This window comes from Achroia grisella, unplaced genomic scaffold (assembly GCF_030625045.1).
Source record: "Achroia grisella isolate CSIRO2021 unplaced genomic scaffold, CSIRO_AGI_Agris_v1 utg1179, whole genome shotgun sequence".
NCBI lineage: Eukaryota > Metazoa > Arthropoda > Insecta > Lepidoptera > Pyralidae > Achroia > Achroia grisella.
The window spans coordinates 660,005-684,760 of NW_026712591.1; the positions used below are offsets into that span (position 1 = coordinate 660,005).

A 24,756-nucleotide genomic window follows, 5' to 3' on the forward strand; every position below is an offset into this window, starting at 1 on the left:
TTTTGGTAATGTAATGTCCCCTATGTCTGTGTCTATAATGCTTTTTGGTTTTTTTTTTGTTCTGTTTCTGCTTTAACAGAAAGGCAAAGGGAACTGCACCCATACAGCCATTTCTAGTATTGAATATATAGAATGACATTTAAGTTTGACTTTTCTAGATTTCTCGATTTTGTTGTTTGTTGTCATGGTATTGCGGTGACTTTGTTCATTTAGTTTTATCTACTTTTGTCTCAAAATTAGAGTTTACTGTCGTATTAGAAATATCCCAGTTATACTAAATCTAAGAACTATAATGGCAAACGATCCAGAAAGATTTGATACAATGCTTCTTGCTATGGCACAGCAGCATGAAGGCGGCGTAAAAGATGTAAGTATAATATCAAATTATTTAAGAAATTTATTATTGTAAAAACTATTTTTGATGTCATATTCTGTTTAAGAAATTTGTCTTTCTAATTGGCAATATTTTAAATTCGCTTAAAAACAAACAATCCCGTACTTACCTTACATGTGACTGTAATACTCCTTTGTTTCTAGTAAAAAATCTTACCTTATTCTTATATTTTTAACGTATTTTTATGCCAATACTAATAAATTAACAATAATAACATCAAGTTTATAGGTAGTAACTGTAATGAGTACCTAAAAAATGAATGTACTTATTTAATTTTTCTAACCTAATTTTCAGAAACTATAAATTGTGTGGTTATGTAGAGTTAACTAAAGCCTAGATGGGGTAGGTAGAACAGAAAATATATATATACTAGCTTTTGCCCGCGGATTCGCTCGCGTTAATTTATCCCCTTAGGGTTGGAATTTATCAAAATCCTTTCTTAGGGGATGCTTACGTCATAGTAGCTTTATGCATGGAAAGTCTCAGCCCAATCAGTTTAAAATTAACAAAGTTTCATACAAACTTTCATCCCGTATTTTATCCCCTTGGGGGTAGAATTAATAAAAATCCTTTCTTAATGGATGCCTACGTCATAACATCTACCTGCATGCCAAATTTCAGTGTGATCTGTCCAGTGGATTGGGCTGTGCGTTGATAGGTCACTATGTCAGTTACCTTTGAGTTATGTATATTTAGATTGTTGTAAATGCAACACATGTTGTGCTCACATTTCGCTGTATAGATATATGAACCCAACATGGTGGGACACAAGGCGACCATATCACCTCTACATTTCATTGGGGTTAATTTTAATGAATTAAATGGTGCACCTGTCTGTAGGATGATAAAATGAGCATGAGGTCAGACCAGGTAGCCCATGATGGCAAATACACTAAGAAATTATAACAATAGTTTCTAGGGGAACCATGTGGATGTCAACCTGACATGGTATGGTAGATTCCTATCGGGCTATATAGTCTATATTAGTAACAGTCTTTCCACCAGAAATGTGGATTGAGACTGGGTTTTTAGTGTTACCTAGATAAGAAATTCAGGTCCAGGATAGTAATCTACTATGATGGTTCTGTGCATGCTAATAATGATGAGGAAGTGTCTATCTGTTTGCTTGTTTGTTACTCTTTTATAACTAAATGGCTTGATGGATTTTAATAGAATTTGAGATATTGTTTAACAAGAATGAACATGGTTATCTTTAATACAAAACAAGGCAGATAATTTTTATGTAGTCACAGGTAAAAGCTAATTTATGAGATACTACAAAATAAATAACTGTGGACAATCCATACAGCACCATATAGTCTCAAGCTAAACAGAGCTTGTTATAGTATATTTTTTTTTATATTTTATCAGATGTCCGCTACTGATTGAAATATTTAAATATATATTTTGTTTTAAATTCACACAATATATATATATAGAAAAGACCCAGACTGGTTTATGAACTTGAACTCATGAATATAAATATTTGCACCATGTGGTGAATCCAACTTATGGTCATCAGAAGTTAAGTACTATGTTAAATTGCCAGACCAATGTGGCCATATTAAACCATATTTTTTAATTTAGCACTAATGTAATCATAACTTTTACAGAGTAAACTTAAAGAAAATTGTATTCCTATTATTTTCAACTATATATATATCCTTATTGTTTTCTAGCTCTTGAAAACTATAGTTGGATTTCTTGCAAGAAAAACAGACTTTTTCACTGGCGGCAAAGAAGGTAACTGGGAACAAGTAAGTGCATTCATGTGACTGATGATTTCATTTAAATAACAATTTACTTAATATTATTAGACCATTCCTAGTTATGTCTGTTCATATATAATAACTACTACTATAATAATACCATATAATTTTTATTTTATTATTCTTGAAATATTATAGTTTTAAAACATGAATGAATTCAAAATAATGACTCTTGACTGGATCACTCATACACTGTCTTGCGTTCCCAAAATTAGTTAAAGCAGTTACCTAGGTAATTATATAGCTAGTCTTACAAACCACAGAAGGAGTTCTTCTTTTGTAGCATACTCAATCACTTAATTCAATTCTTAATAACTGGTTTTCTAAATTGGCTTGACCAAGTTTAAAGTAAACTACGTACATGAAACAGTGCACCTCTTCTGAACCATAGAGAATGTTATATGCTTAAAACGGTTTTTATTGACTTCTTACAGGTTGTTAAAGACACATTCTATGAACATGCAAAGAAGGCGCGTGATGAAGCAAATAAAATAAGGAAAGAGAAGGAAGAAGCTGAAAAGAGACTCAAAGATATCCAACAAAAAAAAGAACAGGAAAGGCGTCAACAAGACTTTGAAGCTGCTACTGTTACTGAAATCTCTGACCAAGAAGCTATCAAATTGCAGGAAGATATTGAAAAAGACAAAAAGCAAAGTAAGTACAGTAACAAAGACCAACTCTTTGAATATGTTGATAATTTCTAACTCATATAAAATAAGGTGAAAATAAGCAAGAATTGCTGCTTCTTGATTAGAATTTAAATACTCTATCTAAACTTAGGGTGAATAATCCGCCGCAAAAATATTGTCTTTGACTCGGAGAGTTCACGAGACTTGGTTGATGATTGATGTTAAACACAATTTTGTGTTGTTTTTATAGACGCTGAACTGGGTAGCGGCGATGATGGAGAAGCACAGGCAGCCGATTCACCGGAAGATGACGATCCTAAAGAAAAAGGCAAGTTGAAGCCAAACTCTGGAAATGGATGTGACCTTGAAAATTATAGATGGACCCAAACTCTAGAAGAAGTTGAGGTATGTGATATTGCTACATTCATAAACATGTACATGGGTGTTTAATGTTAGAATAAAACACCAAAAAATATCTTTATTTATCTAACAGCAATCTGAAGGATAGAATTTAAATAGTTTTGAAAGTTAAATAGATGTCATAATTATCCAATGATCTCTTTATTTTATTATTTCTTAAATTAATATTTAACATATATACGATGGATTTGCATTTCTGACGTAATAAAGCACATTTAAGTTTTAATAGGCAGTATGTATGAATATAATTGGACATCTCTTGATTAAATTACTACACAATCGCCTTCAAAAAGCCTTTTTGCAGAAAGTGTATTTTTTTTGTAAAACATTCTTTAATATAGTAGAGCATTCTTTAATAATTATTAGGTTATATGGACAACTTCCAATACATTTGAAGTAATGTCGCAACAAACTTTAGTTTAGTTTAGTACTAGGCAAATTTTAGTTACAGTTATAGAGTTTTAAATGATTCATCATGATTATCATTCATATCAACACGTAAACATCTCATTGCCGGGTAGGCAATTTGCTTCATAAAGGAATGATTTGACCTTAGTGTTCTCTCGTAAGTATGTATGGTGTCGAATTTTTGATAACAAATAGTTTTTACTTTGTTCTCCCTGTCACATGCTTGGAATGAAAAGTTACGCTGTGGAAGTAGTTACAGATTTGCAGTTTTAGCACCTTACTTTGTGATTGTTTTACGGAACATTTTGAAATAAAATTATTTATTGCATATATGTAATTTATTCAATTTATAAATTATCACAGTTCTTCTTTAACAAACATACTTAGTTAAACTTTATTGTATTCATTCACTGTAATTAAAATATAAATACAATTAAAATAAAGTACAATAATCTCCATGATCCATTAGAGAGTATACTGTGCATATTACTAATAATATGCTATTCGTCATCCATGATCATTACTATTAATACTCGCCAATGGATCGCTTCTATACTACATATTGTGAAATTTGCAAATTTTCATGTTATAGACAAAAATGTGCAACTTTTTCACATATTTCAATTTAATTAAATTACTAATAAATGTTGGGTCATTTGATTAAAATTATTTAATCGACGATATGTCTTTTAGAAGACAATTGTATAGAATTATATCTATACAATTTTATATTTCAGAAAAACAATAACAAATATTTTATTTAAATTATAGTTTTTCTACTTAAATATCAAAATATTGGTAAAAATATATTTTGGATTATTGTCGATGTACAGAATTTTTCTTCTATTTGCGTATTCGTTTTCTCTTCTTCCGTGAACGAATTTTTTTGAATTAAAAAAATATAAAATGCTATTGTATGATATTTTCAATTGTATACAATATTTTTTCTAATAATTTCGATAACGTAACTCATATAGATATATGAGTTTCACAATTGAATTGGATTTCACACTGCACTTCACGACAGAACCATAGATAATGCATAGTGAGTCATTGTGAACTACTGTTTAATTTCATACGTATATTAAAACAAAAGCAGTAAATAAATAGTTAAATACTTATCTAGTCTAAACAAAGAACAATGGTAGATTCCTATCATTCAATTAGTTGAAAACAAATTTTTATATTAATCTGCCAAAAATACCAATAAACTTCAGACCTACAAAATAATATTATAAAAATAAATATATTTTTAGAGTTTGTTATAATTTTATTAATATAATTTTTGCCTCATCTGTGAGTGTCTAATGATATTTTAAGGTCCCTGAAACAAATATTAAAAATGTCGATTGTTGATTTTTTTCCATATTAAAGAGCATCAATCTATTAGTAACAGTTATTTTTTATCTAAAATAAAAAGTGAACAAAATATCTTTAAAAAAGAAACTATATCATTTGATGTGACATCTGACATTTGTCGCCTATTACAGATTATATTACGAAAATATCACATTTCGATATATAAAAGAAACTATGTTGTTGCTATTCTAAAATAAAAAATTTTGAAATTATTATTTTTTCAGCCTAGTTAAAAGTACTACTAATACTGCTGGAGCGAAAAAAGTTATTACTTTATTTTCCGTGTATTTTTCATTTAAAGACGCTCTCTTTTAACGCAAATAAGATTTTACCATTGTTCTTTATGTACTTAATTGTAAAATACTTATTTGTTTTCTATAATAATAGATTCAACTGGGTTTATTGCACTAATTATGTACATTACGAGGATATAGATTCGTGTATGTGTAACAAATACATACAACTGCCGAATAAATACCACAAAATTGACCGCTAAACGTCGATATAAATACATATAATAATTTATTACTGAAATTTGGTAGTGATACAAATTTAACCATCAATAAGCAATAAAAAAAATTAAATAACCTAAGTGAAACAGCAAATACAAGTATACTTTTTTTTAACTGAAAATGTATAACAAATTGTGCAAAGTTAATTAAGAGAATTGGCTGAGTGACTGATCAGACTCAGTCAGGTCTACTCTGTAGTCTAATTTAAATATAGATTTTATGTCAAGCCATTTTTAAAAAGCAAAATAAGTAGGATATGCTGTATTATAATGCCATTGGATCAGAATTAGCTTCCTTAGTTAGTAAACTAGCTGATCTGTAGGCCGCCTTTTACAACAGTAATAATTAATAATATCAAAAAAATCTGCGAAATTAACAATAAATAAAAACAAATACATTTGAAAGTTTAGATTACTTAAACTTAATCGTACTTACTCTTACGCAATTGACTTACGATAAATTTGAAATTAAATAAAATTACTGCAATAGTGTTTGCATTTAAAAAATACCTTTTTACATTATGTTTTACCAATATATAGGCGGCTATAGACCTTGTAGTAATTTACATATGTTAAATTTGAATACTCGTGTATTTAAATTAATCTTTACTTTGTATGATCAAATATTTTTCTGGTATTTATTTATCAGAATATACATTTATTAACTACATAATTTACACATAAAAATTGATCTAGTTTGTTTGTTAACACACACCGAACCACGATTTTAAAACATTTACTAGTTTACTACAACTACTAGATTATGTTTTCAATGCACGTTATACATAATATTGAACGTAAACAATACATTTAGTCACCTTTGTATCTTCCTTTAATTAAGAATATTTGTATATTCCAGTCTCCTTACGCATTCGCACTGTAATGAAAAATAAAGTTATTAGTAAAGAATTAAATATCTAATTTACTTCGATAATTAAAATAACTTTACTATTTCTTTAACAGAGCTGTATTATAAATTTGCCTTTGGTCAAACTTAATTCTTACTGTTGTCGTGTGGCCTAAAGTGAGGAGGAATTTGACAGCATCCTATTTATTAAAAGTTCTTTGTTATTTTGGAAAATATACTTGAAATAGATTTATATGTATATCGAATGCTCTTTTCATTAGCAGTCGGGTGCAAGGAGGTAGAAATTATCAGGTTTATTAATTGATATCTATATTAATGATGAATTTGAACTTACTTTCAACAAAACATATGGCCGCTAGAATGCACGCGGAGAATAAAATCGTCATCGATATAACGAGAACTGTTATCTGGTGTGAATGATCGCAGCAGCAGGACTTTGGCTCCTTGCCTGGACGCTGCTTTGTGAACCCATTCACCACTGTAAAGTGTGTAGAACTCGCTACTGATGCTGCGTCCTGTCCATTCCCTGATCCGCGCTTAACACCTGTCCAGTATGAATCAGCCTGGTCACGCTCCTCTGGAATTGTTACAACGGCTGGCGAGCGATCAGTTTTACATATGTAGTTACTTAGTTTTGAATTGTAGCATCCATATTCTTCTTGTATAGAATTTCCTTGCATCCGCGCTAAATATGCGGCATTGAGTAGGAACGACCCAGATGATACACTCTGCAAAAGTAAAAATAAGTTTGTAGGTTTTTTAATAATATAATAAAAAGAGCTTGTACTTGAGCTTACCCATAAAGGGTACTTTTTATTGATTGCTAATTTTGTACAAAATCTGCCAACGCAATAGACGAAGATACAAGAAGAAATACAAGAGTATAGACTTATAGAACAATTAAAAAATAATATCTATCGTGTATCTTCTCTAAAACGTGGGATGTAAAAATGAAGTTTAATAAACTCTTCTTGTTATAAAATGCTTGTTCGTGCATAATAAAAAATATGGTATTACTAATTGAACAGGATTTAATGTCTGGCATCTCAATATCAATCGTTTGTTGACCCTGTTCATTAACAGAAACACTTAATTGTAAAATGTAAAAAAGTGTTTTTTGTTAATTTACCAAGTCAAGTAATGAAAAAGTTTGATGGCTGGGCGGAGCTGAGTTTTTGTGGGAAAATTATATGAAATTGCTTGTAATGATGTTTGTAGTGATTTGTTGAAATAAATGACTAACATGTGTACTGTGATTGCTTGATGAACCTTGGCTGGATGCAGAGCCTCCGCGGGAGCGTGAGTCGCTTATACTGCTGCCGGTTGCACTACTGCCAGACAAAGATGGGCGCGGTATGTGCCACTCGTTCGTTGAGATCTGAAACGAATAACCGAAGTACTTTAAAATTTTAAATTACATCCATATTACGTCCATAATTATTTTCTGTTTTCTGTAAATACATAGATATTCCTTTTTTTTCGGGATATATTATACATCTGTATCTATATATCAAATATTATATTTGATGAGGTTACTCTCAACTCTCTGATTATTCTTTGTACGTCAGGCTGTGTCACTTTCATTAAATTCAATACAGTTACTGTCAATATAGTTATAACAACAGAACATACACAGTTAACCAACTCCGTATATTTTTTTACTCTTATATGAGAAATAGTTTAAGTATATTAGCAATCCTTCCAAGATTGGTCTATAGAGACTATACACTACATTTTCTTCTATTTGTACACAGTAAACAGAGCTATTGTTATTGATTTTCGCACAAAAACAACGATGTGAGTCGTTATGCAAGTATAAAATTGAGTACGGAAATCATGCACAGCTTCCCGTTGCTAGTCTATTCCACAGTTTATTTCATTAGTGTCATGATATGGACTCCTTTCATTTTCTATAAATAATATTTACATAACTATGCACGACTTACGTATTATGTTACTAAATCTGTTATTATTGTAGCGTGTCTACAGTGACAAACTCCGATATAACAAATGACCGAATAAGCAATGGGCAATCATTGCTTAGTTGGCAAATGAAATAATTAATTTAACGTTCGGAATGATTGATAATTTCATTTTTCCTTTGTTAGATTTTGTCACTATGTGCATGATTTTAACATATACGTTTGAAGGTCACAGACTATTTTTAGTGTTCATATTTTTAGTTTTACAATAATTTTTAATAAATAACTAATTATCCCTCTTATAGATGCTAAATAAATTTATTCGATCGCTAATTAATAAGTAGTCAGCAAATAATTTAATATTAAATGTCAAATTAGTCATTGATATAAATTATTTTTCGACTTTATGATGCACAAAAATATCACCCTCCGGAAGTCCGAAACAAGTTGTATTTCCGGATTTCAAATCCGGTAAATATCTGAAATCACTACAGCAGACTACACTTCTATTTTGCATTTACATACAAAATAGAAGACGTTTCTCTTTTCGACTTTTTTTTTCCCCCACATGTTTACTATAAATAATAGGTATACACTTACAAATAATATTAATAAAAAAATTAGGATTAATTATTAGCTCGGCAGTGGCAGGGGTTTAGCACATTGTCTTATTTCTGATAATCGCGGGTTCAATTCGTTGCTCGATACAATCATTTAAAACATGTGTATTATTCTTTGTAGTGGTCTGGGTTTTTACTATGTACTATGTTTCTAACATTCCTTTAGTAACCCTAACACAAGCTTCGCTTAGCTTGGGACTAGATGGCGCTGTGTGAATTGTCATGGTTTATATAATTATTATTATATATGTTTGGTACCCTTGATGTGTGAGTCCGACTCGACAGGAATACCAGAGATCAATTTCATCAATTGTATTTTAGGTCAAGTTTCGTTTGGAGTCCGATTGATTTTGTCAGATACGGTGTTCAAGGTTCGTGTGTCTTTATTTGCGGTCTTATTTCGTCGGCCTCTGACGCAATATAACTTAGCTCTCGGCTTCATGGTCCTCTTTGTTATTTTGATAACATGATGGATAGACGTTTTAGGTTGTATCATAATGCATTTCTTTTATAATTAATGCAAGGCCGTGTCGGTTTGTTTCAGCATTAAGCCTTTGTTCTATTCTTGTTCTATGCGAATTATTGATCGTACGTCTAATAAAAATGCCAAGTGTATTAGAGATTCATTATTTTATCTAAGAAACTATAATATTGGATCAAGTAAATTGTTAACTTCGCTACAATGTTGATAGTCGACAATAATAAGAATGGTGACTGACTGCCCTATCTGGGATTAGAGTCCTGTAAAATATAATATTTTATTGTTGAACTAGCTACTCGCCCCGGCTTTGCACGGGTGTACATGTATTATATATATAAACCTTCCTCTTGAATCACTCTATCTATTTAAAAAAACCGCATCAAAATCCGTTGCGTAATTTTAAAGATTTAAGCATACATAGGGACGGACAGACAGCGAGAGCGACTTTGTTTTATACTTTGTAATGATAAGGTATACTTATATCAACATTTTACTACAAACAATAAAGGATTTTTACAACAATTTATTTCAATTCTGGATCCCTGATGTTGTACATAGGTAAATTATGTAGGTACATACTATGTTAAAAATATTAATGTTTTATAGAGATGAGTCTGATGGCCAAAACGATGTAACTTATTTTAAAGTTAATCGCATAATTGCATGAGCGATCTAATGTTAGTCTTAGATCGCTTATTTTTTAGCCTTGGCATAGTAAAAATATTATTATTTATACAGAGAAATAGAAATTAGTCTTCTACAAAAAACATTTTAATAAATACAGTAAAATTAAGTCAAAAAACAGTAACCGACAGTAACAACAATAAATGAATACCATAAGTGTCACATAATGCGTGCATGTTACTGAATTCTGTTTACTGCAGCAATGGAAATAGGCCGACCTGCTCAGTGTCATATTTTCCCAAGGAGCAAACACAGATTTCCAGCTATAACCTACAGTAGGTATGAGTGCGCAATAGCTTTAATATAGTACAAGAATTATGTGTTTATAATATGTGCAACAATAATAAGAACTATACAATAAAAAAGTAAATAAATGTGTAATGTTATGTTGTTGTATTTTACGTATATATTTGGATTTTTTATGACTACGAAACAGAAAGGATTTTAATTAAATAGATAATAGAAATAAAACCTTATAACCATTTATTAAAAAATAATTAATTGTATGCCATTACGATAGGTAGGTCGCCACATAAAATATTTGCTAAAATTACCGACGAATTTTTTGGTGGATTACGTTGAAGTAATATCGCAAAGCAATATTCCCATAACGTACGCTACGTTGCAATTAGTATGTATCTAATTAAGTACATGGTGTGAGAAATAATTCAATTTGTGATAAGAAGTAAGTCCGCCTTTTATAAGTAGATCACAGTAAGTATACCAAGTGGGAATTCGGTCGAAATATTCAGGTTTTATTGTTACAGCGATGTAGAAACAACCGTACCTACACATTGCTAACTATTAGGCAATCGGCAGTTATTTTACTTTGCGTAGTAAAAGTTATGTTTATAATGTTTTATTAAGTCCACCAAGGCTGGGAACTGGCGTCTCTTACAAGTTCATCCAAGACCCTCGTTATGAACATTGTGATATTATTTAACTTCAGAGCAACATTATAATGTTCATTCGTTATTACGCTACATTATTTGGTTATAGGTATTAATACTATAGTATAGGTTATTATACTATTGGTTGTCAAGAGGGGAGGGGTTGTGAGTAATGGGAAATGGGAATGGTCCCCTTGCTGGTCTTCTCTGGAAACCGTAACGGTTAGTTCTTGATAAATTCATCAGGATTGGTTAATTGCTCTGTGTATTCTGCTAGCATATGTTTGTTACATTATAGTCATAGCTAAATAAATCCATCTTCATATACAAAGAAATCTATAATATCTATAAACAATACATATATTTTATATCTACCTATTTGTAATTACTATATTTGAATTTTGGATCCTAAAATATAGTAGAAACTTAAACTATATCATTAACTTATACAAAATATCCTTAAAAACGAACGTCCTTAAAAATCATCAATAGTCTCATATTGATGTTGTATGGTGTATATTTTATAGTCTAGTCTTCCTCTATGTTTATTTACTAGCCATTCCACTTACAGCAGAATAGAATATACCAGCACATGTTTGATTTGCATGTAGCTCTTTTATGGCACGTGTATACTACATACACGGCACGGATGTGTCATGTGTGCCCACATGATTCAGTATTTAATTGATATCAGCACGTGGTGGTAACACGTTTAAGTGCCCCATGAGACCTAATAGGTATTTTATTTGAAACTAGAAACTTATGAATACAAACAAACATGACTGCATATACTGCGATGAGCACGTGCGCCACCTTAATCATTTTCCTTTGTTCAATAAATTATAAAAAATGTTTTACCTCATTATTCTTGATAATTTGTGTGTGATAAGTGCAGTCTAACCTCTGCGCAACGCGTTCTTTAGATATAGAACATAAACATATTTTAATTTACTTAAAGAATCGGTTTAAGTTATTAATTAATGTATTTATACACAAGTAATCTAAATGGTACCTAGTATAAATACTACAGATTAATTATGTCTGTATATGGCGAAAAGAGCACTTGTATTTTATCCATACGCTGTTATATGACTCGATGTGGTGACATTTTTGCAACAAGGGGTGCAGTCTGAAAACAATATACTTATTTCGTTCACATTTCTCTTATACACTAAATGGGTATAATAATACGTCCTTGTAACTTCAAAAGTAGTCTGTGTAATCTCTACTTAAAGATATTATGGGTTTAATAACAATTTAACATACATATGTATATGTACCCTTCTGTACTATGGGTTATGACGAATACGCCTATTATGTTCCCGCCATTTTACAATGCAACAACAACAACATTAATTATGCCAAAAACAATATACCTATAACCTATACTATAATTATATTTTTCATACCAATCTATTTATCAAGTCAAGTTCAAGAAAGGGATACTGGTACGTTTTTTGATTATAGGTACGTCAATTTTGGAGAATTTTAATATCATCCTCATATAGTACACGTTCTGTCTGATGATGATAGATCAGTATGTCCAAAATATCTTGATTTTCGCAATATACCTATAAACTGCTTTGTCACCCCGTTCCACATCCCCATGAAAACATAGTACGTCTTATTGAATTTTGACGGCATTTACTTTGAAGTGTTGAAATCTATACTTTCCGTTATTTTGATCGTCAAATGTAAGCGTTTTCTCATGTAATCATATTTCAAAAGAGTGTAACAGAGTTCGCAGATCCATTTACAGCATTACATTATCAGCACAAATTACCTATTTAACCTTCAATATCTACTCTGTTTAAAGTTTTGAAATATTTGTCCAGATAATGAATAGTCATCCTGGTATTGCGCAGACCTGCTGTCATCATACTTCCATATTAAAAATACTTTATATAATTTCTGAAGAATAATTTATCCAAATCCATATATAATGCTAATATTAAATTTATTCAAAAGTATTACCTTGAATGCGTTTTCATATATAATTCAACGGAGTGTTCATTAAATCAAATGGTCTACGCTTTCTTTCGTTATTTTTTTTAATACATAGCTGATCTAACTGACTGACTTGTTAGTCATAAATGCATGCTCCAATATCATATAGGAGATAGAAATAATTGTAACGGCTAGTTATGGCCATAGGTAATAACAGGTGCATAGTTGTGCAACTTACTGCTTCAACGAGACGGTCTAGTTACGCAAGAGACGTAATCTTTACGAATCAACAGTCAGTGTATGAACCACGTGTCTATAACGGTTTATAGTAAGCACGGAACTAATTAGAGTGCACTGTAAGGCCAAAATTATGTATAATAAAATACGACATCTTATCGATCGTGTCGTCAGCTTCGTTAAGAAGACGAACAAAAGTAATTTACACGGTAGGCCTAAGAATAGACCAAAAATTATATAATACTGTGTTAAGGAGATTACGTGTTGAGTAACTTACTGCGAGTAATTAATAAGCAAGTTAATCTGATTTCCCTTTCATCTTTGAACCATCGCAACCATTGTTATATTTATATTGAGAGTCTTTAAGCGTCGCAAATCTTTAGAGGCGTCTCTATTCAACTTTCATAATTTCAAACAATGCTTGCTACATATAGACTACGATAATCAGTTAACGAGTAACTAGACTGTGCTCCTTTAGAAGAGAAAGCGTACGTTCCTCCTGTATGGCTCTTCTTGGAATACTTTCGGTGAATGTCACAATGGCTAACGGATTACAGGCACGATTTCAATACTTTTGATTTCAAATCTCTCATCAGTTCATTGGATTTCTTGTAACTCTATGTAAATTATTGCGCTAGATATCGATTTCAAATGATTTATTACCGCACACAATGTTTTGTCTGTGTGTCGGTCGGACATAATTATATTCTATATAAAACTAAACGAGGTAAACTATAATACGTTTCTAATAAAAATATAACGTCTTTATTAACTTTAATGTTTCTATCGAAGTCAGAGCGACAGCAAAACGTGCTTTTGAACGTTCAATTATCATATTTTATACGCGATTGCATGAGGACGCCTCAACATAACTCATTGTTCACGTTGGTCACAAACACTAGCATGATGCTTATGGTCGTCCTTGAACTCGATTGGTTGTATTTATGAAGCTAACGGGAATCGTGTCAATGCAAATCGCTATGGAAACATGGAAGCTGACTACCGACTGACAATAAGACGCTGTCTGTCATAATGGTCTTGCATTCTATTTAAATAATTAACCTACCATAAATATATAAATACGCTTCGATTACCATATTACTGTGGCCGTGGAGCTATGTACATGTATTCTATATGACCTTCCTTGTATGTACGAGAATATTATGTTTAGTCCTTAAAGAACCACAATGTATTTTTTATTAAATTATATTTTTTTCTATTATTGTACTCATGAATCGTATATACCTGCTTCTGCTCCAAATTGTAGCAAGAATACACCTTTACCCCTGCTGCAATTTAGAAGCACATTCCCGTAATCAAGTTAGTATATGCAACACGATACTTAACATGTAGACCTCGTTACGAGATAGATTGGCTGCTAACTAATAATATTCATTGCGTAGTGAAATTTAAAAACGCATTTTACCTGCATTTACCTGAAAGATACATATTTCAGTAGTGATGGCAAAACAAATTTTGAATATGTTTTAAATTAATATTTAATATATCTAAGTGTCGTCGTTTGCTATAATAAAAATATTGATTTGTATTTTAATTTATAGTTATAGGATGATGAGCAGCATCTATGTTATTATCATTATCAGATATTTTTTTTATTTTGGTGTATACATGTATTCCGGAACGGATTAGGTCAGACTTAATTAATGGTTGCGTCTTTCTTATATGATTGAATCGTCGTTGGTGGTCGATTAACTTGTAATGTCTATGTTGGGAGTAGGATGTTTTATAGAAAAAGTGACCATGAAAGAAGTTACCCAGCCGGATTCTTCTCGTATTCATGTCGTGATGACATCATGTACTGACGTCTGCATATTGCTGTTATAACTTCATTATTACGTAGATGGATCGTGCCATAATATTTTTTTTATAATGGAGGATAAGTAGGATAACATGTCGGCGTGTCGATTATTTTATTATATAATACCAATCATTATTTATTGTTATGTTGTTAACATATGTTCTTGTATTCACTATTGCAGACATGTATATTCTAGATAATATCGTGTAATTTTTTTAAATGTATGGCATATAATAATAAAAGGCTGTAACCTTATGCGTTGATAAATCTGTCGTTAGTTTTCAGGAGCCTATGTAGGTATTTAAAGTAGGTAAGTTTCTATATATTAGAGATGATTTACTTTTACATGTTATAATAAGATATAGTAACTACCTGAAGGTATTTTACTATGTACCTGTGAGCATATTAATGTAAGTCGTGAACGTATTAGTTACCGGAATTTGTACAATAGCTCATTCATTACCTTGACGGCTTGGGGTCTTTGAGAAAACCGTTTCCTGGCTACGATGTTAACTGAATGTCAAACATCAAGTCGTCCCGCGATACTTTTATTTTTTTATTGTCTATCTAGTTTAATGCTGTTGGCCACAGTTGGCTTTTACAGCTTTTCCGAACAATCCGAAAGGGGGCTAGTGCAGATGACACTCCAAACCCGCGGAAGGATTTATGGAACGCTTAAAGGCTAACCTACGGAGACGACTTTACTCTGAGTGCACTGCTAGGGGTTCAAACCCGGCTTAGGCCGTTACAATTATGATCCTCGTTAGAATTTTACGGAGGATCGATCGGAATGGTCCCCTGATACTTACTGCAGCGGCACATAAAAAAAGGGCCCGTCTTGTTGTATAATCTCAAAAAACAAAATTGTGGCAAAATAAATAAAACGAAATTATAAAAGATTCGTACATGTATTACAAAATATTTGTAGGTATATGATGTGACACACGTCCGTACTCATAGTTATATCATAGATTAATCTTTACTGATTCAGTAAGTAGACTTATATGTCCACCGGTAAATGGCAATTTACTGAAGTTATTTGTGTCAAATAAATTTTGTAAGATAACCTTAAAAACAGTAAAACCCAAGTTTTATGTTGCCAAAAACGGTGTCTCTAACGCTACATGTAATCATATTAAAATGAGAATATGTTTTGTCCTTGTTAATGTAAGACCGGTCCGTTTGACTTTCACGAGAGCCTTTAATATGGAACATCTAAAATCTTCTAATTAGTGGCCGCTATATCGTTTAAAAATTATATTATTGACAGTTACATGAAAGAGATACATTATGAATAATATGTATCACCATTCAGCAATAGTTTAATACTTAATTGAAAAAGTTGAACGGCAACTGAATGACCTTTATCTGTCGCGTGTACATCATTCAGTGGCGCGAAAAGATTTTGTTTACTAATTATTTCGTAATCCAAAACTTGCTCGCTTACGATGTCGTCATTTTATTTTAAATGTTTGTGGAGGTGTAAAAATACACTGCTTACTAAAGTAAAGTAAGAGAAACGTAAGAAAGGAAATCCCAAGTTCGTGAAGCAATATAAGAATAAAAAAACAAAATAGTAGTACTTTAGAAATATTAACAATAGTTAGGTCATGCCACCGTTCATTTATTATGAATACGACACCTTTTTTTATATCATCCGTACTCTGGGTTAATTTTAGTTACGTCATGCGTAACTTTTGTTATGTAGTTCCGTTTAGTAATAAGAAATCCTTACATCCTACTAGACTACCTGCAAGTTTATGTCTTGAATTGGTATGTTAAGTGTATCCGCCTGGAGCTTTGATTATAATTAAAGAACCATGCAGAGAGCACATGGTTCTTTAATTATAAGATAGGTCAATCAATTACAGATGATTTGGACATCAAATTTACAATTTAAAAAACAATGCGACGGATATAATCTAAACAATTGTATAATTATATTATATTATATTATATTATATTAAACGCTAATGGAAATTAATATTCGTAATGGCAATATACCTGTAGGTTACTTATTTTGACTTACTTACCCATTTGAATCGAATTTTTGACCTGAATCTGTGGGTTAAGTCACTAAACTATCATGAGCATTTACTTTCCGCTTTATTTCAACATTGCCGATGGGGGTAAGGGGAAATAGTGTCCCTTTTGCTACTAATGTACCAGGTCGATCGAGCGATTGTATCGACCTTCACGCGGTATCCTTTGTGACTAATTCATAATGATTTATCACTAAAGGGTTGACTTGAATTCATGCTTATCGTTTCATGTACCACGGATCTCCGCCACAGTATAACGTTAGAGCAAACTGATGCACTAGTCCATTATCATTTATTAAAAAGTATTGTTATCGTATACAATACATATTAATCTAAATCGTTTGTTTATGAATAAAGTGAATATTAACATTAAGCCAACGTGGGTTAAAGTTAATGTCCAAAGTGAACATTAACACATCCCTGAACAGTAGATATTTGAAAATTTTACGAAATGTTTAATAACCTAATATGCACACAAGGACAGAAACTAATACGATCTATTGTGTTTATTGTCCACTGACCTACTCGTACGCTAAACGCTTATGACACTCCGTAGTCCAATGACGTTAAGAACGTCACATGACGTAACTGGCCATATTTTCTTATTACTAAATTTTAAGGATACACATAATTGAAAATGTCATAAAAGTCGTTATTACCCTTGTCTTTGCGTCTTGTATGTACGTTTAAAAAATGTGTTTAACATGAAAACCCCGACTTGGGTTATATAGACAATACTATAGGCAAAACTTGACTTATACAAGACACCATTGAGTATTTATTATGTTCTTATAATGTACAGAATTATTAACGTGTCAATTACTGTTTAATTCTCACGGTCATAATATGATGCTAACATATTCAGCAATAAGCACTTTAAAATTCCTTAATCGGTTTTTGAATCGTCAATAACAATAAAGAATTAAAAAATAGGCTTTTATCACTATCAAAATTTAAATACGTTTTACACAATAATAGTTGAGGCTGCGAACATCTTTTCTGAACAAAAGACGTCAACGTTCTAATTGTTTGATTTTGTTCATGCATTTTAGTGATCAGTCTGTCTCATGATCAGGTCAACCGATTCTGTTAAAACATATATTGAGCGGGTTTTAAAGTTACGTTATAATTGAGTATTATTTACACGATGAGGTAACAAATAAACAAATATTGATAATTAAAAAAAGATTCCATATGGTATGTATACATAAATACCATATGGACCATTAGGTACAATACTGTGCAATACTAGTAAAATTTTGCGAAATCATAAACCAATGTACTGACAGACTTATAGAAGACACCCTTGCAATTTTATTAATTGTATTAGATACGTATAGATAAAGATAACGTTCATGCGATTCATTAATTTAATAACTGTTGTGCAAACCGAATGACCGTGAACTACTGAAGTAAGTCTTTGAATTTTCATTAATTTGTCACTGACACTGGTGTGAACTAGGTATTTTTTGTTTCAATATTTCGGGTATATTAATCAAGCCACTACCAATCAAGTTATACATAGTTATAACATGATTAATAATGGAAAAATTAACGACTATTAAGTCGGTTTTTTTTTGTATTGGCTACTAACTTTATAGTTAAATACTTCGCTGTGATACGGAGTAAGCATATCAATGAATGAAAAATGAACTAATGTAGCCATTATAATAATTATTATCCAATTTTAGAAACAAAGTAATAAATGTGGTACACAGAACATTCTGCGCCAAAGTAGATTAGTGAGGACAGTTTTTCAGAAAATACAATTTTCAAAATATTCGTTAATGAAAATTTAATTACTTATTTGATTTTTGATTAAATTAAGAAGTTCGAGTATTACTCTATTATTGTTAGGAATCGAAATCTACTTTGTACCTATAATAATAATAATAATAATCTCAGGACAATTCACACAGCGCCATCTAGACCCAAGTTAGCTAGCTAAAGCTTGTGTTATGGGTACTATATAACTGATACAAATACATCGATTTTTTTTTTTCGTAAATACATACATATTATACATAGAAAATACCCAGACCGATACAAACAATCATACTCGTGAATACAAATGTTTGTGCCGTGCGAGGAATCGAACCCGCGACCATCGGACGTAAAGCGGTGTGCTAGACCGCTAGACCACCGAGGTCGTCAAAAAATCATACCTAATAAAACTTAGGGTTGTCAACACATTTTTATACACACACTACTATTCATATGTATGTAACATATCTATGTTCCATGATACTACATTCAACATATTACATAATGAATCAATCAATATTTGTCTCTAATTACTAATATATTTCATCTAAAACTGTATGCTGTTGGTTTAATGGTGACCGATCTAGAATTGTTTGAACACCACAGTTGCGATATTCAGCAATTATTTACAGAATTACCGTCACCTCCTTTCGCCGTTTTTGTTTGAATGAATGCACTGCCGTCGGACTCACTGGATGCGCGGCTAAGTCCGGGTGTTGTGAAATGTGAAGGCCGTACGTCGAGGGCAACTTTAGTTGTCAGTCCCTGTGCCATTTAGCTCGAGCCTAATAGTAGTTGTTCGTACCCGCCCTGACCGGTACATACACTGGTCTTGCTTTCGAATTGAGTGCATTTAAAATTGTTTGAAAATCAATTATTTATTTACTACTAGTTGTACACGCGACTTCGTCCGCGTGGCATATAACTATTTTTCTAAAATCAAAGTAGCCTAAGTTACTCCTTATTACATCAGCTACTCGCCAATAAAAATCCTGTCAAAATCGGTCCAGCTATTTCAGAGATTAGCCGGAACAAACAGACAGACAGACAAAAATTGTAAAAAATGTTATTATGGTGTATGTACCGTATTTATATTCATATGCATGTTGTAAAAAAACTATTTCAATATTACAAACAGACACTCCAATTTTATTTATATGTATAGATAATATAAATGTATAGAAGCTAGTATTAGGAACTTCTTATTATTTTTTAACAACCAATCAACCCTTCCGTATGCATAACCTTCTAACTGACGTGTAATATGACCGCATTGTCAATTCACAAGTTACACAGTTGTCGTCATGTAAATATGATTATTTTTATACTCAGATATGACAGAAGTATTTTAGTTAGTATATGAATAAAGTGATGATTTGTTTATATAATCATGTACGGTTTTAGGCATTGTTCAATGCTAGTTCCGTGGTATTGCGCTAACTCCGAAATATGTCACAGTAAAAGAAAAACATTAGATTAAATATTTACAACCGGCTAAAACTACTAATGTTAGAAATTAGTATTATATCTAGTAAAGCGAGGCAATTGACCCGGAATTATATCGAACGCCACACAAAGACAAGGTGTCAAATTTATTATCGTAACTTCTGTGTTTAATAATATTCTAATGGCTCTGCAATCCTAGAAACTAGTTTGTTTTTGTATACATATAGAAAAACACGGATCTGGACGACTTAATATGTAACAGTACCTAACAGTAAAAAGGAAATAGTAGTGTGATAAATGTTATATTTTTGCTCTGTTAAATAGAAATTGAAATTATTGTTGCTAGGCATTCGGCCCGGAAATTTATTAAACGGCAAGCGAAGTGTCAAATTTACCATCGCAATTTCTGCGTTTTTGTGTATTTTAATATTCTAATGAATCCGCAATCCTGTAAACTTGTTTGTTTTTGTAGTCGTTTATAGAAAATGCGGATCTGGACAAGTTTTATCGACGCCAAAATTGTTTTGTCTCATAAAATCGTTCATAAAACATTATTTGTGATTAATGATCACATAACTGTGTCAGTTTTTATTTAAAGTAGTATAATATTATTCCTATCCATGTAAACGATTTCTATGGACAACTGAGTAGGCAGCTACTATGAATAATACTATAATATATTTCTTATTAGTTGATACGTGGAGTATATTGTTATAGTACAACATAAGGCAAATATATTATAGAATCATCATAAAATGTACTTTAACATGTATCGAATAAATTCAAAGGTCGGCTTCCCATTAATTGTTGGAAACGCATATATTAGAATTGTTTATAATATATCAGAATTTCATTGAGAAGTGTTAATCATCGATTTGATTAACATTCCACGCTTGGCGCCTGTGTAATTTAAGGTAAGACCAATATAAATATATTGGTCACTGACTATTATTTTTAGTACTATTATAGACGTGTAGGAAACCTTTGTTCCCCGTTAATTTCAGTGTTAAACTGAAAATAATGAAATGTATGAAATATATATGTATTGGTACACCTGTGTCCGCAACTTTGCAAGGACCTACAGATGTATCTACGGCTGATGCAACGCTACTAAACTTGTTTGCCAAGCTGCGACCTTCCCTTATCAATCGCATCAATAGATGCCATGATAGGCGGAGGATTATTATTAATTAGTATTATTAGTAATAGACTTCGATATAAGAGCAATAGGATTAAGATGATCAACTCTTCGATGTAAAATTTACTTATGTTCTCCTGAACTGATAGTTCCTATGAGTTGAATACTCAACTTTAGTTTATATTAGTAATAATTTAACGAGTTAGTTTCAATTACATCATAAATATCTAATGAATACATTATTATGTTATTGTCAATCGATTTACTTTGTTTGTGTTATTAATTACTAACTACCCCTCGCAAATTCGTCTGCATTACTTAATTTTTGCATTTATGCTATTATTATATTTCATTCAATTATTTCATTTCAATTATTATATTTGCATTATTTATATTTCGCCCAATTTACATATTATCTTTTTAAATTCTATCCTATGTGTTATCCTAGTATAACCTATATTACTGCAAAATTTCATCAAAAGCCGTTTAGTAATTTTTACGTGAAAGAGTAACAAAAATCCATCCATACTCCCAAACTTTCGCGTTTATAATATTAATAAGATTATATTTGGCAGTCTTCTTAATGGATATTCGAATTGTTACTAATCAGTAATTGATTTTTATTAAAAGTTGACCTGATTGTGTTAGTAGCAACAACCACTGTTTACTCACAGCCATTGCACCAGGTCAAGGCAACCTTTTAAAAGAGAAAGCGAGGAAATTCATAAGTTATTTAGCTATACATAATTTTGCTATAATGCAAAATAGGCTGACAGGCCGCAATAGTAATATTGAGGACATAAGTTATTATGTCACTACTCCTACCTATAAAATTATTTTATACAATTTAAAATAACGGCCGAGTTAGTATAGATGCTTCTGCTTCGCTCTGCAGCACATAAGTTTTCAATATGTCAATACTGAATTATATATAGATCAGTGTTTTTAACTGGTCTTTTTGGTACAATGGCAGTTCGTTTTTATGTTTCAAAGATAATCGGAGTTTGATATTAAATTCGTTTATGAGCAATGAAAAATGAAATGAAAAGCAGACATCTTGTCTGCTTTTAATTCAATGTTTACAATAACTATAACTTCGATCTGTAAAGGCAATTGCTATATATACATAATTTTTTTTTGAAATCACTTTTTTTTATATTTTTAAACACTAGTCAGTATATTATGTTATATAGTAGAGATGCACTAGTATCATTATGTTAATTAGTTTCGTTTATCACTCACCGTACTTTTGGTATCCATTGTTTACGTTTCTTCCACCACGTTTTTATTGTTTTATTCTGTAATAGGTGTTCACTAATATTACGTCACAAAACACTGCATTCACTCAGTCCACATGTCTGTCGGTGTAGTAGGGTCGTCAGTCAGCGGTGTCGAGGTAGGCCTCTCTCGCCCTCTCCGTGTGGCCGGCGTCGTGGGACGCGCCTGCTCCAAGCGGCAAAGCGACTAGAGTCGTACTGAGTGTGTTGCAACCATCACCAAGGTTTATATATGAGGTTGCAGTCGCCGTTCTGTGCAACAAAATTTGCACTTTTGTAATTAAACATATTTAATCCCTGAATATGATAAAATATATATTACGTGTAAAGTATTACAGTAATTTATCCCACATGTATTGTCTGATGACATAGTTAGCCTCTGGGAATTGGCAATGGTAGCGAATACGCACGGCGGCTTTACTTGCAAGGAAACATTTATCTTTTCTTTAATTTTTTGATCAATTGAACTAATCTAAGCTATAAAGTTCTGTGAGGTCTATGGAACTTCATACAATTTGATAAAAAATAAATTATTGTGTTGAAAACGGATTGTGGTTGTCATTATAAAATAAGAATACAGATTTAGGAAAGATTTCGAGGTAAGACATGTAACAATGTCGCTCAACTGCTGCCAACTGTTTTGAATGGCTCACAACTCCAAAAAAGGGACTTTAAATTATGGTGGCACAATGAACTCTCACACTAACGATATGGTTGACGGGCACCGGTGGAAATCATAACTAAAGGGTTAAATACATAGTGGATTTTAACCATTTAGGTACTCTTCTTACATACATCCTGCTAAATTCGCAATATAAAAGTGATTGGCTTACATTATTAAACGGCTAAAGGTATCGTAATGAAATTTAAATGAAGATAGACTGTATCACAAAGCATAGGCTATATTGTATCAAAAAAATAAACTGGAAATACTGCAGACGAATTTGCTTGTATTCTACTGATAGATATTTTCTGTGGATTTTTCCTCATGGAGGTTGCTCTGACAGGGTACGTTGTTACCAATAAGACGGCACTAGTCCTCCAGTATTAACAATCGCTCACATAAAAAGGTTGTTTTAATGAATAATAATGATATAGTGAATCCACCTGTGCTAACAGTACATTCGGGGTAATATGGCAGGGTAACCATTTAAAATTATAGGTTGAGGATAAAGTGTAGTCGATGGACACATCTAGGGAATTGAACAGGAATTCACTAAGAATGTATTCAAGGAGAACCGAGTGGTGGTCAATTTGATGGAAACGTGTGATGTACACAGCCACCAATAGTTCCCACTATCTCCTAATTATTGTGCGAATAAATAAATAATAAGGGACCATAATAATACGTGACCGGCTGAAGTGTGATGATTAAATATTTGATTAAATCTCATATGCGTTATTTGTCAATTAGGAGTGTGTGTAGAATACAGACAATACTGAAGATCATTGGAATTACCAGATTTCTTTACACACTTATAAGGCTATTCATTTAAGGAATCACAAAATAGATTCGTTTTAATTTTACAAGAAGCCGTTGGTACTGATTGTATTTTTCCGGAACAACTTCCTTTTAAAGATTTTGTTACATTTGAATTAAGATAGACTTATTATCATTAAATTCATTTTTATAGATTTTAAGTTATTCGCATAATACAAGAATTAATATACACCGGCGCTATTTCCGCGATTTTTTTATACATATGTATACTTAATATGATATATATATATATGCAATAGCGGACAAAAGTGTAGTGGATGTTCTTACAATGATTTATAATCGCTGTTTAGTATATTATGTTATAATAATGGCGAAGAAGGCTTCGACCGGGTTTAATCATGAAATCGAGAAGAAACACACTACCCCCAATGAACATGTTTTACATATATTTATATTTTTCCAACATATTTCTATAAACCTTGTTTCAACAATTATATACAAATATAACAATAAAGAATATATATAACATATGTAGTCGTTCTGAAAAGATGCGCTTAAATAAATTGATTTTTAATTAGCTATGTCTGTACGTACCTACACTAATAAAATGTAAATTTTTTGAAAAAAATATTGAGGTATTTTTTCAATATAATGTTATATTCACTGCTTATTTAATGCGACCACTGTAAG

The 24,756-nt window shown here is 31.5% G+C and overlaps 2 protein-coding genes across 2 annotated transcripts in view; one reads left to right on the top strand and one right to left on the bottom strand.

Annotated features, from left to right (window-relative positions):
* The first annotated feature begins 151 nt into the window (after window positions 1-151).
* The window catches only part of LOC131852303 (nuclear migration protein nudC), a 40,005-nt gene continuing 15,400 nt past the window's right edge, over window positions 152-24,756 (top strand). Inside the window, exons 1-4 of the mRNA XM_059202981.1 lie at window positions 152-367; window positions 2,074-2,151; window positions 2,598-2,817; window positions 3,043-3,197. Coding sequence (XP_059058964.1) covers window positions 293-367; window positions 2,074-2,151; window positions 2,598-2,817; window positions 3,043-3,197 — 528 coding nt within the window. The 5' untranslated portion in view covers window positions 152-292. The remainder of the gene's footprint in view (window positions 368-2,073; window positions 2,152-2,597; window positions 2,818-3,042; window positions 3,198-24,756) is intronic.
* LOC131852292 (uncharacterized) lies at window positions 3,442-22,812 on the bottom strand. The gene is made up of 4 exons (XM_059202971.1): window positions 22,591-22,812; window positions 7,602-7,736; window positions 6,693-7,086; window positions 3,442-6,367 (listed from the first exon to the last, which is right to left on the bottom strand). Exons 1-4 carry the CDS (start codon window positions 22,606-22,608, stop codon window positions 6,327-6,329), a joined length of 588 nt encoding a protein of 195 aa, XP_059058954.1. The 5' UTR covers window positions 22,609-22,812; the 3' UTR covers window positions 3,442-6,326.

What these genes read in the sequence shown, in the direction of transcription:
- LOC131852292 (XM_059202971.1), bottom strand. An exon ending in CAAGCAATCACAGTACACAT is followed by an intron (nt 7,087 to 7,601) that starts GTTAGTCATTTA and finishes TTACTTTTGCAG; the next exon opens with AGTGTATCATCTGGGTCGTT. An exon ending in GGCCATATGTTTTGTTGAAA is followed by an intron (nt 6,368 to 6,692) that starts GTAAGTTCAAAT and finishes TTTTCATTACAG; the next exon opens with TGCGAATGCGTAAGGAGACT.